At 43.2% G+C, this 19,044-nt stretch overlaps 1 protein-coding gene across 1 annotated transcript in view; it reads left to right on the top strand.

The window, feature by feature from the left end:
* The window catches only part of grik4 (glutamate receptor, ionotropic, kainate 4), a 175,696-nt gene that overhangs the window by 90,765 nt on the left and 65,887 nt on the right, over positions 1-19,044 (top strand). The window contains exons 7-9 of the mRNA XM_038961883.1: positions 14,371-14,532; positions 17,093-17,245; positions 18,421-18,525. Of these exons, the coding sequence (XP_038817811.1) occupies positions 14,371-14,532; positions 17,093-17,245; positions 18,421-18,525 (420 nt within the window). The remainder of the gene's footprint in view (positions 1-14,370; positions 14,533-17,092; positions 17,246-18,420; positions 18,526-19,044) is intronic.

The following is a 19,044-nucleotide window of genomic DNA, read 5'->3' as shown; positions in this document are numbered from 1 at the left end:
GGCGGAGTTCACCAAAACAGTTTATATAACCTAGACGATTTAGGGAGAAGTGGGGAGGGATGAAGTGAAGAAGAGAGACTGTTATTGTGTGTGTGTGGTCTCACCTGGTGTCCACACTAAGTGGCTACAGAGTACTTTATGCTGAAAAACAGACACACGAGGACAAACAATAGAAGATAATGTCAATAGAAGATACTGTATGTGACGCAGACACCTATCGGAGTGCACCTGAAACTTTTAAATATAGAGGGCTATGTGTCTCACCACTTGGTTATTGCAAGGCTAACCCCCAGGGAAATCATGACTTGGCAGCAACAGATAGTCCAGTGAAAATGGCTGTGTTTATGTGTTGTAAATCTGAAAATTATCAGCTGACATCTTAAGGCTTTTTTAATTAACGCATGTGAGACAGGTTCCATGTACAACAAGACAGGCAGAGATGGAGAAAAAGCCTCTGGTTATGGACACTTTTGCCAGCAATAAAGCTTCCACGGCCTGTTCCTCGGACAGTGAACATCTGGCAATATCTACATTTTTGACCCCTTGATTAGCTTGCTCTCTGAAAGTAAAGAAAACAGCTTATTTCTTAAAGATATGAAAACAATAACTGAGATATGACTGTTCAATCTAAAGCAGCAGATGTCATTTTTAGGATACGTCAATACAGCCCAGTGCTGCCTACCTGAGATGTCATCTTCGTAGGTGTCCGCTTTGACTTCCTTTGTGATTGAAAATAAAAAAGGTTTTGCTCTCGACAAAAAGACACAAATGTACTTCCATAGCATATAACAATTTGCCTGTGAATAACCACACCTTCATACAAATGTGCTACTGTATCCAGAATTCTTGACACACAACCGAAGACGCTGCCATATCCTGCCAGCACGCCCACAAGTGAGCCACTCAGGAGCAGAATGATGATGCGTGGAAAAGGGAAAGGAATGAGATGGGAACAGCAATTTGTTGCAAGTTGGAGAGGAGGGCTAATAGCTGAACAATAGACTATTCAACCTTTACTAAAGAATAGTCTAATAGCCGAGCTAGGTGTGAAAACCCCCCTCCTATCACAGACCAGATTTGCCCTAACGACCAAGGGGTAGCTTGCTACTCAATGTAATAAAGTAATGACTTTTCAAATAAGTTACCTTACACGTTATGTTGGCTGACAATTTGTTAGCTACGCTGTCCTTACGAACTACATAGCATATCATTACAGCAGTATGTACCGGTATGTTAGCTAGCTACCTAACGTTAGTAGTTTAGTATACATGAAACTTTCCAGTATATTAACTATAGGCTATCTAACTACCCAGCGTTTATTGACTTGATTATTCTCGTCATTCTTAGCTAAATGGTATAGTCGTTGTGCTTTCTCAATGGACATTCGGGTGCTTTCGTAAATTCGTTCTGGCTATCTATAGGCTGGATAATAGAACGAGTCAAAATTCACCCAGGGCTGAAAAACACTTAGGAACGTTGGCTAGGCTGAAACACTGGTGCCCATAGCAAATGAATGAAATCGAACGTTCGCAAAGCCTGTTTTGACTGGAGTGATGCTTAGAATTCAATTTCGCCTAAATGGCACAAAAAATATATCTCTTTTTATTTTACCACTACAATCTGTTCGTCGGACGAAACTGGGAAAAAATGACTTGTGTAGAAAGTTAACATCCGCACCTCAATGGTGGCAACTGTGCTTATGTCTGCGTAATGAAAAAGTAGGGGAAAAATAAAAACGTATATTTCTGGTATAGCAATCGATGACAAACAAGCTCGCTGCCCAGACTTACATAATTACAAAGATGAGATTCTTCTGATTAAAATGGTGCCTGTGTTACAGTTTTGCTTTCGTCCTTCTCCTCGCCCCTACCTGGGCTCAAACCAGGGACCCTCTGCACACATAGACAACAGCCACCCTCGAAGCATCGTTACCCATCGCTCCACAAAAGCCACGAGCCTTGCAGAGCAAGGGGAAGAACTACTTCAAGGTCTCAGAGCGAGTGACGTCACCGATTGAAACGCTATTAGCACGCACCCCGCTAACTAGCTAGCCATTTCACACCGGTTACACCCGACTTGAAAAAAATCTAAATATATACTTTGCGAGATATTTGGCGAAATAGACAGACATGCCTATATTTCCCCCATAGGAAACAATGGGAAGACCGCAGAGTTCCAATATTATTTTTGTTGTTTACATTTTAACTATAAAACAACGTGAGCAGGTCTCATTGCCAACAATAGCGAAGCAGGCGTTGTGACGTTGAACAATAAGCTGGGAATAGAACGTTCGGAAGGCGAGTTGGTGCCACGGTGCTCAATAGAACTAATAGGAGCTGGCAGGGTGAAAAATGCACAAAAACAAGGCCTGTTTTTTCGCGACTACTTCAAAACGACGGCAAGCAGCTGGGAAATATGGTCATATTATGAAACTGGGCTCCACGGTTGTTAAAAATTTCACGTGTCCAGCCTACTGTCTACACGGATTTCAGAGCACTCTCATCTGAGTGTACCAGAGCGCAGAATAATTACTTTACGAGCGCTCAACACCCTTCAATATGGCCGGTGTCAGTAAACGTCGGAAAAAAGCGTAATTAAATTGTTTCCAGCAGCACATTTACAGTCACCAAGGTTCTGATTAACACGAAAACTGCCTTACCAGCTCTGCTAGGGCGAGTAAAATGGTCAGAGTGGTCTCATTTGTTTCTGGAATTAGCTAGCCAACGTTAGCTTGGGTGCTTGACTGACGTTGTAAGGCCTTAAGGCTCAAATCAACCCTACTCTTCGGCCGAACGTCCAGTGTGCGCACTGAGAGCGAAACGGTCTGAATTTACAAACTGACAATTTTCTCTGAATCGAAACACCATAATATTAATGAAATTAATTAAGCCAAATTTCTTAAAATCAATCCCATATACTATGTTATTACAAAAAAATGTTTTAAATTCTCTGGTAATGCCAATACAGAATACTATCAAATGCTTCTTAAAGATGCCCTCTGGTGGTCAAACTAGCAATAACTTGCAGTAACAGAAGAAATGGCTGAAAATTAAATGACATGCCACAGTATGACGCAACTTTTAAAGGAGGACCACTGCACGCCTAGTTTCCTGAGACGAGTCATAAATCCCTGATGGAATGCCTCAGTACTCTCTCTTGTGTATGGGGCCTTGAACTCGCATAACATGCAGCTACAACACCAACAAGGCTTTTTCAAGTGTTTTGGCACTCAAGGACAATAGCTACTCTGAAAACATAACCCTTTAATTACGCCGTTGTTCAGTAGGCTACTATAAAAGACCCTTTCACTGCTCTCCTCCACTTAATATTACACTTAACACGAACATTCAGTGACATTTCTCGGAAATCACATGAGCTGTGACCTTTCTTTCACATTAAACGTAACTCACAGAATGGGCGATATCTCATGTCACGGAAAGCAAAAGATGAGGTAATATTGGTGTCAGTCAGTTATCATGTACCATTTAAATAGATGCCTAATTAAATGCTTCGAGTAAATTCCTATTTAGTCAACTGTCTCTGATGTTTATTAAAGCAGCCTTGCAACAATTCATGTCTACCTTTGATCATGGTAGGCATTCGCAGCTGTACAGCTTGCTAATGCTAACATGCTTTTCTTTCTAATGTTAGCATGCTAACTGGTTTTCTCTGTCTTTTGTGCTAGCTTGTTACTCTGCATTAGCTTCTTGTCATTGAGCTATTCGGCTTGCTAATGCTAACATGCGTTTCTTTAAATTCTTTATGCTAACATGCTAGCTAGTTTTATTTTTATTTTGTGCTAGCTTGTTACTCTGCATTAGCTTCTTTATATTGACCTAAATGGCTTCCTAATGCTAACATGCTTTTTTATTCTAGCTTCTTGACATTGCTGCTGTTATACAATTAGCCTCTGAAGATGTACAGTTTGTAGAACACAATCCTATGTGCATGCTGAAATGTAGTCTAATTCTATCTTTAGGTATGCTTGGATGCTCTTGGAGCTTAAGAGAGTATGCAAGCTCACTATAATCTTGGCACATCCATCCTATTTGAGAAAACTAGATTGATGGAAAGAGGGACAAGTCTGAGTTTCCATAGGTTTTTGACCTCACATACATACCCAGAAGGTCATCCTTAGCTGTAGAGGATACATTTCAAAATAAGGTTGGATTTTGTGTGTTTGCTTATTAGCAAACATAGCTTAGCAAGTATGTTACACAAGGGGTCCTTACTAATGGAAGATTACCTTACAGGCATTCAAATGGTGTTAGATTCTATGAATTTGCTAAATAATGTGTTTGTTAGCAAGTATGCTCAGCATTACAAAACAAATCGTTTTTGATAGATTTGTGGCCCCTGTTGGTTGGGCCCCTAGCAGCTGTGTGAATGTGCGTGCGTGCGTGTGTGTGTGTGTGTGTGGTCCCTGACAGTGCACAACAGTAAGGTAACAGCCAGGTCTCTGGGGAGCTCATTATTCAGCTCTCAACTTGGATACACCACAACAAACAGAATGTGGGAGAGTTTCTTTTGTGTTTCTGTGTGTGTGCATGTGCCTGCCTGTCTGCGACGTGCATGCATGTGTCTGCACGCATGTGTGTGTCTGTTAGTATGCCTGTGTTTTTCAGAATATGCTATTAAGAGGGTCCAGGAGGTACCAGCAGGGGAACAGCGGGTTGGCCCAGCACCTCGTTTCTGATTGATCTCCAGGTGACAGGCTGTGTCAGGGGGCCCATGGCCAGCCTGTCAGCTGGAGGCCACCGGGGCCAGCCTACCTGGCCCACCTCTCACACCTCTTTTCTGCTGCTCTTTTTGCATTTTGCAAGCAGGGATGTGTGTAGGAATGTGTGTGTGTGAGGGTGAGGGGGTTGGAGCGGGTTGTGGGTCAGGTAAGGAAGGGTGGAAGGGTGAAGGTTTTGTGTGCGTGCATGTACACGTGTGTACAGTTCCTTCAGAAAGTATTATTCCACATTTTGTTGTGTTACAGCCTGAATTCAAAATGGTACCCATTTAAAAATATATATTCTTCAAGCTCTGTCAAGTTGGTTGTTGACCATTGCTTGAGAGTCAAGTCTTGCCATAGACTTTCAAGCCGATTTAAGTCAAAACTGTAACTAGGCCACTCAGGAACATTCAATGTGGTCTTGTTAAGCTACTCCAGTGCATATTTGGCCGTATGTTTTACATCTACAATGTTCATTCATCCTCAGTTTTCTCCTATCACAGTCATTAAACTCTGTAACTGTTTTAAAGTCACCATTGGCCTCATGGTGAAATCCCTGAGCGGTTTCCTTCCATTCCGCAAACTGAGTTAGGAAGGATTCCTGTATCTTTGTAGTGATTTGGTGTACAGTATGTATGGGGTACAAAGATGAGGTAGTCATTCAAAAATCATGTTAAATACTTATTGACTCAAGACATTTTAGCTTTTCATTTTTAAAACACTTTAACATTATGGGCTATTGTGTGGAGGCCAGTTACACAAAATCTCAATTTAATACAGTTTATATTCAGGCTGTAACACAACAAATTGTGGAAATAGTCAATGGGTGTGAATACTTTCTGAATGCACTTCAGTTTTTATTAGGTACATGAAAATGGATCGCTCCTGAGTCACGTTGTCACGCGGGACTAGGTGGGTGCAGGAATCAGACGCAGAGAGAGTTCCACTGGGGTATAGTGCTCTTCAATAAGGCACACACAAAATATAAGCCCAACAAATACAGGGCGCGGACATACAACGTGACAACCCAAAAGCCACAGGGTGTCAAGTGTAAGAAAGAAAATAGACCTCAGCCTACAATGCACACACGTAACAAAATAAAGACAATCCCGCACAAAACAAGGGCGGGTCTACCTACTAAATATAGGGAAGCTCATTAACCGAAAACAACAGAAACACACGTGAAACTAATAAGACAAAACAAACAGACAAACGAAAAAGGGATCAGTGGCGGCTAGTAGGACGGTGACGACGACCGCCGAGCACCGCCCGAACAGGTAGGGGAGCCAACTTCGGCGGAAGTCGTGACACACGTGGCCGTGGCATCCCCAAACCATTACACTATCACCACCATGCTTGACCGTTGGTATAAGGTTCTTACTGTGGATTGCAGTGTTTGGTTATCGGCAGGCGTAATGGGACCCATGTTGTCCAAAAAGTTATACTTTTGACTCACCTGTCCATAGAACAGTCTTCAAAGAGTCTTGATCCACGTGCTTCCAGGTGCTTTTTGGAAAAACCTGAGTAAACCTTTTGTACAAGATGGGTCCCGTTATGTCTGGCAAAAAACAAACACTGCATTCCACAGTAAGAACCTCATACCAACGGTCAAACATGGTGGTGGTAGTCTAATGGTTTGGGGATGCTGCCTCAGGACCTAAATGACTTGCCTTAGTAGAAGAAACCATGAATTCTATTCTGTATCAGAGAATGTCAGGCCATCCTTCTGTTAGGTGAATTTGAAGTGCAGCTGGGTCATGCAGCAAAACGCACAATCAATTCCACATGAAAATGGCTAAAAAGAAACAAATTTTACGTTTTGGAATGGTCTAGTCGAAGTCCAGACCTAATCCTAATTGAGACGTTGTGGCAGGACTTAAATCGAGCAGATCAAGCTTGAAAACCCAAATATGTCGCACAGTTCTGCAAGAGTGGGCCATAATTCCTCCACAGCAATGTGTTAGACTGATCAACAACTACAGGAAGCATTTGGTTGCAGTCATTGCAACACCTACAACCCAATTCTGACCAAAATTAACCGGAGAGATTATTGCTTCCAAGGTTTCCTGTTTTCAAGCTCTACAGAGGGTGCTCTAGCAAACAAACAGCAGAGAACTGAGGACAGCATCCAACCTGGAACTGAGTGAGTAGTGTTTGGTCTGATGCTATTTTGAAAGCCAAGAAGAAAACGAAAAATGAAAGAAATGAAAAATAAAGTACATTACAATGATATATTTCATTTTATGGGGACTGAATGCTGAGTTAAGGCTCCCAGGCTTGCAAGGACAGACCAGATACAAATTCAATTAGCACTAAGGTGTGAAGTAAAAGGTGTTGAGGCCTTTGGGCCCAACGAGTGGCAGGAGTCTTTGAAGCCCAACGAGTGGCAGGAGTCTTTGAAGCGTCCTCTGAAGCCCCCTCCTGCTGTTCAAAGACCATTCACTGGCATTTTCTACAAGAAATCTGCCTCCAGAAAGAAAAGCTTCTCCCAAGTGGGTGTGACACCTACTCCCGTTGCCTGCTGCACTGCTGCTTGGATTCCACCTGGCGATCTGTTCACCGTCTACCCTGGTCTGTCTCCCAATGTCTGGTACAGGTATCTCCACCACACTCACCCCTCTCTCCAGCACACAAGCACCGTTGGGGCGAGAGACTCTGAACTTACAATGGCTAGCCCCAAGTCGTTATATATTTTATTATTTTATTGTGCATTTTGCTATTTGCCTCATGACTCCTGCATACTTTGTTGACAACAAACATTCTTTACCCAACCGCTGGACAGACTATGTTCGTTCCACACTCGGGACTCTAACTCTCTATTGGCCTCCCATCCTATTCTACCCACCTCTCGCCGGCCTTGTATTCATGTTACCTGATGAAATTGCTGTACAATATGATCTTGTTGCCATCTGATGCACATTCAGATTTGAATGAATACTGATGAATACTGATGTTAACCTTTCTGGTTATAACCTTCTTCGGCAAGACAGATGTTCCAAAGGTGGGGGAGTGGCAATCTTTACCAAGGATCACCTTCAGTGCTCGATTGTCTCTACCAAGTCTGTCCCCAAACAATTTGATGTGCTGGTTTTAAGCATTAAACTTTCAAATAGCTCTTTGTTGATTGTTGCTGCGTGCTATCGTCCTCCATCAGCACCAGCTGTACCCTACCTGCCCTAAGCTCTCTCCTTGCCCCTTACAGTAAGTCTGAATTTGTCCTACTAGGTGACCTAAACTGGGACATGCTTAAACCACATGACCAAGTCCTAAATCAATGGGACTCCCTAAGTCTTTCTCAGATTATTACCAATCCCACAAGGTACGACTCCAAACACCCAGAAAAGGCTACTCTCCTCAATGTTATCCTCACAAATAATCCTGATAGGTATCAGTCTGGTGTTTTCTGTAATGACCTTAGTGATCACTGTTTCACAGCCTGTGTTCGTAATGGCTGCTCAGTGAAACGACCTGTCCTGATTTGTCATAGACGCTTGCTAAAAAACTTTAATGAGCAAGCCTTCCTTTATGAACTGGCCTCTGTAAAAGGGTATAGAATCAGCTTGATCCCCTCTGTCGAAGACTCTTGTACCTTCTGTTTTGATATTTTCAGTGGTATTGTTAACCAACACGCCCCCATAAAGACAATTAGAATTAAAAACAGGTTCAGCCCCTGGTTCGACCGTGATCTTGCAGAGTTACTCCACCTCAAGAATTGCATTTGGCGAATGGCTCGGCACACGCATACTCAGACTGACTGGCTCTCGTTCAGGCAATTGAGAAATAAGTGCACTCAGGCTATCCGGAAGACCAAAGTTAGTTACTTTAAGGAGCAGTTCTCTCTCTGTGTGTCTAACCCCAAGAAGTTCTGGAAAAGGGTTAAAGACCCTACTCCTCACAGCTGCTATGTCCCTTAATGTAGGGGTGGCAGGTAACCTAGTGGTTACAGCGTTGGGCCAGTAACTGAAATATTGCTAGATTGAATCCCCTAGCTGACAAGGTAAAAAATATCTGTCGCTCTGCCCCTGAACAAAGCAGTTAACCCACTGTTCCTAGGCCGTCATTGTAAATAAGAATTTGTTCTTCACTGACTTGCCTGGTTAAATAAAATAATGTTGATGATGTGGTTGTTACTGACAAGAAGCACACTTAATTAAGTCAGGATTTCTATTTGACTCAGCCATGCCTCCTTGCCCGTCCAACATTTCCTCATCTCCCACCCCTTCTAATGCGACTATCCCCGAATCTTCTCCCTCTTTTTCCGATGAGTTTGATGAGTCACTGAGTCCGATGTGCTAAAGGAGCTCCTTAAACTTGACCCCAAAAAAACATCTGGGTCAGATGGTTTTGACCCTTTCTTCTTTAAGGTTGCTGCCCATATCATCGTCAAGCCTATCTCCAACTTTTTTAACCTGTCTCTCCTTTCTGGGGAGGTACCCATTGCTTGGAAGGCAGCCATGGTTTGTCTTTTATTTAAAGGGGGAGATCGATCTGATCCTACCTGTTATAGGCCTATTTCTATTTTGCCCTGTTTATCAAAGTGTTGGAAAAACTTGTCAATAATTAACTGACTGGCTTTCTTGATGTCTATAGTATTCTCTCTGGTATACAATCTGGTTACCGCTCAGGTTATGGATGTGTCACTGCAACATTAAAGGTCCTCAATGATGTCACCAAGGCCCTTGATTCTAAGCAATATTGTGCTGCTATTTTTATTGACTTGGCCAAAGCTTTTGATACTGTAGACCATTCCATTCTTGTGGGCCGGCTAAGGATTAATGGTGTCTCTGAGGGGTCTTTGGCCTGGTTTGCTAACTACCTCTTTCAAACAGTGCAGTGTATAAAGTCAGAAAATCTGCTGTCTCAGCCACTGCCTGTCACAAGGGAGTACCCCAAGGTTCGATCCTAGGCCCCATGCTCATCTCAATTTACATCAACAACATAACTCAGGCAGTAGGAATCTCTCTCATCCATTTATATGCAGATGATACAGTCTTATACTCAGCTGGCCCCTACCCCGATTTTGTGTTAAATGCTTTGTGTTTTCTACCCTTAAACTTGTTCTAAACACCTCCAAAACAAAATGTGATTTGGTAAGAAGAATGCCCCTCTTCCCACAGGTGTCATTACTACCTCTGAGGGTTTAGAGCTTGAGGTAGTCACCTCATACAAGTACTTGGGAGTATGGCTAGATGGTGCACTGTCCTTCTCTCAGCTCATATCAAAGCTGCAGGCTCAAGTTAAATCTAGACTTGGTTGCCTCTATCGTAATCGCTCCTCTTTCACCCCAGCTGCCAAACTAACCCTGATTCAGATGACCATCCTACCAGGCTAGATTACGGAGACGTAATTTATAGATCGGCAGGCACGGGTGCTCTCGAGCGGCTAGATGTTCTTTACCATTCCGCAATCAGATTTGCCACCAATGCTCCTTATAGGACACATCACTGCACTCTATACTCCTCTGTAAACTGGTCATCTCTGTTTACCCGTCGCAAGACCCACTGGTTGATGCTTATTTATAAAACCTTCTTAGGCCTCACTCCCCCCTATCTGAGATATCTACCGCAGCCCTCATCCTCCACATACAACACCTGTTCTACCAGTCACATTTTGTTGAAGGTCCCCAAAGCACACACATTTATGGGTCGCTCCTCTTTTCAGTTCGCTGCAGCTAGCGACTGGAACGAGCTGCAACAAACACTCAAACTGGACAGTTTTACCTCAATCTCTTCATTCAAAGACTCATTCATGGACACTCTTACTGACAGTTGTGGCTGCTTTGTGTGATGTATTGTTGTCTCTACCTTCTTGCCCTTTGTGCTGTTGTCTGTGCCCAATAATGTTTGTACCATGTTTTGTGCTGCTACCATGTTGTGTTGCTACCATGTTGTTGTTATGTTGTGTTGTTACCATGCTGTGTTGTCATGTGTTGATGCCTTGCTATGTTGTTGTCTTAGGTCTCTCTTTATGTAGTGTTGTGTTGTCTCTCTTGTTGTGATGTGTGTTTTGTCCTATATTTATATTGTATTTTTAAAAAACATTTATTCCCAGGCCCCAGTGTCCGCAGGAGGCCTTTTGCCTTTTGGTTGGCCGTCATTGTAAATAAGAATTTGTTCTTAACTGACTTGCCTAGTTTAATAAAGGTTAAATAAAAAATATAAACAAAAATTGCAGCCAAAGGTGGTACATCCAGTTATTGAGTGTAAGAGGGCAATTACCTTTCCACACAGGGGAATTAGGCGTTTCATAACTTTGTTATTTAAATAAATAAATAAAGTATCAATTTTGCTAGCTAGGTTTCTCCAGACGCCGCCGGTGGATATTTGGTGACCTTGTGTTTCATGTGTTTGACTGTACCCAGGGGGGGCACACTTAATGACCATCTCATTTGCACGGGCTCCTCTTCTAATGATCTGTTAAAGTGCACTTAAAGAGTAATCATGGGGCCAATCCCGTTGGGCTTGTCAGGATACACTGGGGAAAAGTGATGGGAAGACCATGAAACTGTTACCAGGGCGCAAATGGTAGTCAATAAAGGTGTGGTGGGGACTTTAATTTAACTGTTCGAATGTCGAAGCCCTTTACACTTGTAACTGTATACGGGTTGAAAATGGCAGATTTGGACACTGATAAGCCCCTAAATTGGAACAACAGTGGCTGTACAGTAACATGCTATACATGACGTCAGAGCTCAGGGTCTCCGCTTCACAGGCTCTGTATGGGTTTCGACTGACAGCCTTTCTGATCTTGAGCACTGCGGTTGACAAGAGTTTGCCCCCATCCTTCCCACTAATTGTCTGAGTGAGGGAAATGTTGTAAATTTAAGAGTACTCGATGTATTTTGAAATATGAGATGTTGAGGATTATAATAAATACCACTTTGATGTCATACAAGCAAGCCAAACACCCATGAGTCCAAATGTGCACTTCACATTTCCATGTCATAAAATTCATGTAATACAGTGTCAATGTGTATGATCACTATGTTTGATGTACAGTTACAAGATGACATGGCGTCATACCCTGGGTTGTCCTGAACAGAATGAGCCTATGTTTGTTGTATTGCGACTAAAATGTGTGTACCACGCATCTGAAGGCACTCATGAATCCTTTCTATACCCATCAAAATGATGATCTGCTTCTCTGAATTGCCTTTTGAAAGCCAAACACTGTAAGATTGTATTTGATATTTTAGCTAGTCAAGTTGGCAGTAGAACAACATTTCAAATGATGCCCATCTGACTCAGATTGCGATTTATAATGGACCATTTTTAAACAACAACAGTAATTGTGTGATGGCGGGAAGGCAGGCCTGTGTTCCAAATAAAGCTACAAGTGAGCTTGCTCTAGTTCCTCAACGGCACAGCTAGGAGAGCTCATAAAAATAAAACTTATAGTTGACTTCTATGAGTCATAAAGGTGCATTGAAATTACTTAGGAACTGTGCACACTTTGGAGAGGTGTGTAGCAACTTGGATACACCAGTTAGACCTCTCACTCAAACCCTTGTAATTGTTTTGTCTTATGTTGGACCTACCCCAAACTTTCCAGGAATATTCTTATCATGTTACTGAATGTATCCAGAGTAGTTTCAGCTGTAATTATCAACAAATGCGGCTAAAAGAACAGTAAATGTAAAACTCACTTAAAATTAACAGTGTAATGTTGTGTCAGGTGAACTCTTGTCCTCGGCTTTAGTCTAATAATTTTCCCATAATCTCCAAACTGTTCCCTTGTAATTGCTACCATGGTTATGCATATGCTTTCCATATTTCTTCTGTAAAAAAACATCTAAATTTATCTATATCCATATAGGCCAATTCCCAGAAGTGTAAAGGGTTAAAGTAACGCGAAGGGAATTGAAGTGTGTGTGTGTGTGTGTGTGTGTGTGTGTGTGTGTTTGTGTGTGTGTGTGTAAAATGTATCCACTCGTAGTTTATTTTTCATAGTTGCCGTATAAGAAGGGTCAGTGCCCATATATTATGCTATTTTCATAATTAAATATATTGATTATAAATATTGAGGGTAATTAAATGTTTTAAGATGTGGGGTGCAGTTCCAATTGTACTCAGGGCTGTGAACAACACCTCCGTCCATGTTGGAAATGTTCTCATGAATTAATGAATGAATAAATTCATCTTTCGGCATGTTTATTTTAATACTCATTCATAAAGAATTAGGCACGGCGATTACACTGTTTCAGGCTCAACTCAGCTTTCCTTGCATCAAGTGCTGTGTGTTTCACTCCTCAATATCTATTTATCTCAAGTCCTCAGTCCTCTCCTGAATGCACTTGGCAGAAAGTTCAAAAACAATCTGCCAAGAGTTTGCCTCGAAAACATCAAAACATCGGAAGCTAGTGCGTCAGCTTCGATTGGGGTGTAGCGACTCGCCTTCAACTTTTCAGATTGCCTTTCATCACCTGGCATGGACAGAAATGTACTGATTTCAATCAGATACAGAGACGACATGGCTAAGAGAGAGTAAATCAAAAAGAGCTGTGTCACCACTAAATAGCATTGTGTTGTTGGTCTAGATTGGGAAGACATAAGGCTGCCAGTTTGCATTGCGGTCTGTAGCTAGTGATGCTAAGGGAATTCACCAGGGACTTTCGCCTGTTCTGTTCTCCCTCAGGGGCTCTGATGAAAAATATTTTGTTCCTCCGTGGCCTGCTCACCTTCTCCTACTCTGCTAGTGTTTGTTGTAAGAGCACCAGCATCTAGTTGGGCTTTGATCTAGTGCTGCAGAGGAACCCGCTAACACGCTACCTTATCTAATCCTTGGGATTTTAAAGGCTACTGCCGTTGTCTTGTGAGGTTCCTGTTCTCAGAATGATTCTCTTCCTACTCAACTCACCAGCCCCATCACCTCTTATTGAGGATTGGACACATGCACACACATGCACACGCACACACACAGACTCAGCACAGACACACCACCTCCTCTCTCTTCCACAGTAGAGTAGTCTGTCTCTGACTAAACTGTCTGAAGCCTGGGCACCTTTCATCCTCCTCCTCTTCTCTCCTTTTCCACCTCCTCCCCTTCATAGCTGTCCCTGGGCTCAGCGAGGTGACAGGCCGGTGTCACTGTTATGGACTGTAGCGCTGGCACTGACACCTGAGGGTGACTGGGCTGATACCTCTATTAACCTTCTGGTGACGTCCTCCCCACCGCTCGGGAGCCACCAGACTGAACTTAGGGACATCAAAGTAGAAGGTGTTTTTCATCCAAGCACATTTCCATGGGCTCGTTCCAGGCTGTACACACATGCCCACGCGTGTATGAATATGCGCTAAACTACTAAAGGAACACATGCACACATTAATGCACACACACACCATACAAACACCACACACACACACACACTGAATGAATTACGTGGGTTGTGTACACGTTAGGAATCTTAATCATCTGGATTAATGAACTTAATATAACAAAACTTCAAGTAATCCAATGAAATTGGGGCTAAACGTATTAGATTAGCATGTGCCCTTTTCCCTGACATTGATTAAATATTCCGTTCATTCACATATCTCCTCCATATCGAGGCAACTAAACATGATTTATGTCGGACATGTCAAAGCCCTTGTCATACACTGTACATACCTAATACCATTATACCTTTGACCCTCTGACTCCTCCCTCTGCAGGAATTCTCTCTGCTGCGATTGGATGACGTGCCCAGTGAGCGGGTGAACATTCTGGGCTTTTCCGTCTTCAACCGAACACATCCCTTCTTCCAGGATTTCCTCCTCAGCCTCAACCGTTCCTGGCAGGAAAACTGTGACCACGCCCCCTTCGCCGGCACACCGGTGAGACCAGGGTTCAGGTTTATGTAGACCGGCGAGACCAGGGTTCAGGTTTATGTAGACCGGTGAGACCAGGGTTCAGGTTTATGTAGACCGGCGAGACCAGGGTTCAGGTTTATGTAGACTGGTGAGACCAGGGTTCAGGTTTATGTAGACCGGTGAGACCAGGGTTCAGGTTTATGTAGACCGGCGAGACCAGGGTTCAGGTTTATGTAGACCGGCGAGACCAGGGTTCAGGTTTATGTAGACCGGTGAGACCAGGGTTCAGGTTTATGTAGACTGGTGAGACCAGGGTTCAGGTTTATGTAGACCGGTGAGACCAGGGTTCAGGTTTATGTAGACCGGTGAGACCAGGGTTCAGGTTTATGTAGACTGGTGAGACCAGGGTTCAGGTTTATGTAGACCGGTGAGACCAGGGTTCAGGTTTATGTAGACCGGTGAGACCAGGGTTCAGGTTTATGTAGACCGGTGAGACCAGGGTTCAGGTTTATGTAGACCGGTGAGACCAGGGTTCAGGTTTATGTAGACCGGTGAGACCAGGGTTCAGGTTTATGTAGGACAGAGAGGATTGCTCAGCAGCTAGACAATCATATCTGATCTCCATAAGATAATTACATCTGAAGATTCTGTAATGTTGCAGGTAGAAATGTAACAAATAGACCTGATGATTCCCAATCCTACTCTAGCATGTACTACTGGAAATTCAGCTCTGTTAGTTACATTTCCATCTGCAACCAAACAGTGTTCAGATATATGCAGAAAATATATTATTCTCTAGCACAGTGTTATTTAATCCTGTTTGAACCCTTTATTTGCTAAATATCTACCTGCAACCTTCTGAAAGGTTCATCCTCCTGAATACACTCCAGCTCTTTTCCCATATTATAAGGTATCCCCACACGTGCGTCTGCGAGATTCGGCTTCATTACAAGCCATTAGATCTTTAAGAATGTTAAAGCTTGAAGTCTTTCTATGCCTTGAATACAGTTGTCTGTGTAGTCGTTAACTAGCCATTCTTAAAGATCTAATTAGTTAATTGCCACATGCTTATTAAATGAATACGTGACTGGTAGTGTAGTACATAACATTAACATAACATTCTTCCATGCCGCATTTGAAAAATGTTAACCCAATTCACCATACTTGTGTAAACGAGAAGTTTTCTGACATCAGAGAGCGACGAGGAATTCATTAATTGGGTTTATTGAATTTTTGTTTCTTAATCAAGCCCTCAAGAAAGAATTTGAAAAATCAATGGCAGCTGTTTTTCTCTCGTTGTTTTCCCCCCCCTCATAATTAGGAGTTATCTTTAATTAATCACAGGATATTTTGTAGTCTATCAGATAGAGCACAAAGAGCAGTGGAGGGATAACAGCTCTGAGCCCCTAATAAAACGAGAGTAGCGAGAGCGAGCTACATCTTCTCTCCCTGCTATTCATTTGCAGTGTTCCAGGGAGCTCTTTCATATCAGGTTCCTTTTGTAAAGACCCCTCTCTCTCAGCTCTACAGTGTCATGGGAATGAGAGAGGTGGAGGGACGGAAGAGAGTGAGGTGAGGAAGAATGGAGGGGGGGGGGGGTTACAGTGACTTGCAACCAAAGTGTGTCAGATATTTTCAAACCTAAAAATGATTGAGATAGGTCCACATTCCAGGCCATTTGTTTTGTAGATCCAGCTACAGTATATGCCTCAGTGCATGACAATCGATGGCGTAAGATGTGGATTCATTTTGAATTTCGACTGCTTTTGAGGTATGAAAACACCTGACCAACTTTGATTTCGAAGTGACATCTCCCTTTTAAGGTCACATGGTGCATAATCATGACTTATGATCAGGAAGTTGCTGCCATCGACTTTCCATCCTGGAATCCAAATGGCACTGAACCACTGTACACACTCGCACTAACTACTGTTTTCCAAGCTGTTGTTTATACTTTGTTGCCTGTAGCGCAGTCCAATTCAACATTGGCCTATGCAAGGAGGAGATATATCATGGAAATGATGATGGTTATGGGCCTTATATGGTGCTCATTGTTTACTATGCATCACAATATATTCCCATATCAATATGCACAACAGATCAGGGCCAGGGCTTATTGGTTTATTATACAGACATATAACAGTGAAATACTCCCTCTCTCCCTCCTGTAATCTATGCCATCATGCATTTTAATTGTTTTTACATACACGGATGGGGCCTGTATGTAAACAGTCTACAGGACAAATCCCCCTTCCTGCGCTTCCGCCTCCACCCCGACGGATGTGTGGTAATTGGAACAGCCAGGGCTTGCCAGCTCCAGTAGGGGTGAAAGTGGTGCGGCTCTTTTCCCCCTCTGTCAGCACATCAGAGGATCCTAACGATCTAATGGAATATCTGACTGCTGCATGGATGGCATTTTGGGGATCGCTTGTTTTAACCCATCACTGACCGACCAGAGCGGACCTAAGGCGTCAGGGAGAATGGAAGATCGGTGTGTGTTTACCACAGAATAGCCCCCCCTTTTCTTCCTTCCCTCCTTTCTTTCTTTTACTTCTTCTTTCTCTATCCCCCCCACCCATCTCAGCTATCGTCGGCGCTGCTGTTTGACGCAGTGCATGCGGTGGTGGCGGCGGTCCAGGAGCTCAACCGTAGCCAGAACGTGGGCGCCATGCAGCTCTCTTGCAAGTCCTCCAAGATCTGGGAGCATGGCACCAGCCTCATGAACTACCTGAGGATGGTAAGGGCGCCCCACTATGGATAGGAGGGGAATGGCATTCTGTTGTTGGTCATGTTTAAGATTAAGATTAGATTCATCTTTGTGGAGCAAAATTTGACTGCAGTGCGCACTGTGATATACAGTATGCTCCCAAGTGTGTTAGTTAACATTATACTAAAAGCCATTAGGTGTGTCTATCTTTTTGCAGTGGATATTCAGCCAGCAGATCCCTATCCCCTAAACCTAACCTTACTGTTTGATCTACCAGCTGAATATGTTTACATTTATGTATTTATATATAAATCTTCTAGCCCTTCTTTTACCACTGGGTATATAGTCAGTCATATTGTCACATTAACTTGGGTCACTGCTAGCCTGGTCCCAGATCTGTGTGTGCTGTCATTGATACGCCTAAGACCATAGGAGTTGGCAAGACAGTACAAACAGCTCTGGGATCAGGCTAGGTCTCTGCCCCTATTTCTTCATCCGTAGCCTACAGCAGGGAGAAGGGGGGCAGGGAGGGAGTTAGAGACTGGTTGACTGGCTGTCACACTGTAATGCTCATAGTCCCTCATTAGGAATAAATGGCCTGTGAGTGAGCCATCAAGACACTAGAGTGTGACATGTATTGAATTTCAGACTGTTTTTTTCTTCTTTAGTAAAAGCAAATCTGAAAATGATTCATCTGTTGCCATTTAGATGTTTTACCACCATCACTTTGTCATCACACAATCATTTCATTTGAGACTCCCTCGTATCGATCATACTGCTGGTTTCTCAGTATCAGATGATGGGGTGGCTTAGGGTTTTGTCGCAGCATAATTGCCAGCCCGCTTCCCATCTGGATAATTTAATCAATAAGGAACTAAAGCCCGACCGAACCCAGACATGCATGTGAAGTTACTGACATACCTGGGTTCAAACAGTATTTATTTTTCTTTCAAATACTTGGGAGCATCGGATTGAGCCTTGCCTGCAGTGCCGGATTGGCAGGGTTGGCAGTTTTCCCTTTTGGATCTACTCCATTGGCTCTGTCGCTCAAGGCAACCTCAATCCAGCACAGCTGAAGGATTTGAAAGCAAACGAACACTATTTGAACCCAGATTACTGACAGCAAAAACAACAGTCGCAGACCAAGTGAAACACCTTAGTAACATGGGAGCTTTTCTCTCTTGTTCTCTCTCTCCCTGGGATAGGTAGAATTGGAAGGACTAACGGGCCACATTGAATTCAACAGCAAAGGCCAGCGGTCCAACTATGCCCTGCGGATCATGCAGAACAGTAGAGACGGCCTAAGGCAGGTAAAGTAACTCTCCCGTTCATACAGTGTTACAGTACAATGTTGTGCCCGGTCGCAGGCCTATTCTTTTTACCACTACCCCAGAACTGCTGTGTGAAGCACTCCCTTACATCCTGTAATAGAGCTCTACGGTGCAGCAGGGAGCCATGATAATGTATTCAATTGATGTTTGGTCGTAGAAATATCCCCTTGACCCGCATGGTTTTAAGTGCTGAGGTGTCCAAAACCCCTCCATGTGCACTATTAAATATTTAGGATGCCATTTGGACTGGCGCAGGAGGCACGGCTGAATTTGAAGGAAAGGGAAAGAAAGGAGGGGTTTCATCTTGTTTTTCGATAACTCTTTTTGGTGTCCTTTACTGAGTGTCTTAAAAATGTGTTATTATAATGCCTTCCGGGGCTTCACCTCAATTCACAAACCCGCATCAATTAATTTCACAGTGGGACATGTTGGTTTCATGTTGAGAGTTACATTGCTTAGTTCCAGTATACATTTGGCTAGTCATCTGTATAGACTGAT

Source organism: Salvelinus namaycush, chromosome 23 (assembly GCF_016432855.1).
Source record: "Salvelinus namaycush isolate Seneca chromosome 23, SaNama_1.0, whole genome shotgun sequence".
Lineage (NCBI taxonomy): Eukaryota > Metazoa > Chordata > Actinopteri > Salmoniformes > Salmonidae > Salvelinus > Salvelinus namaycush.
This window is presented reverse-complemented; position numbering and strand designations above follow the sequence as displayed.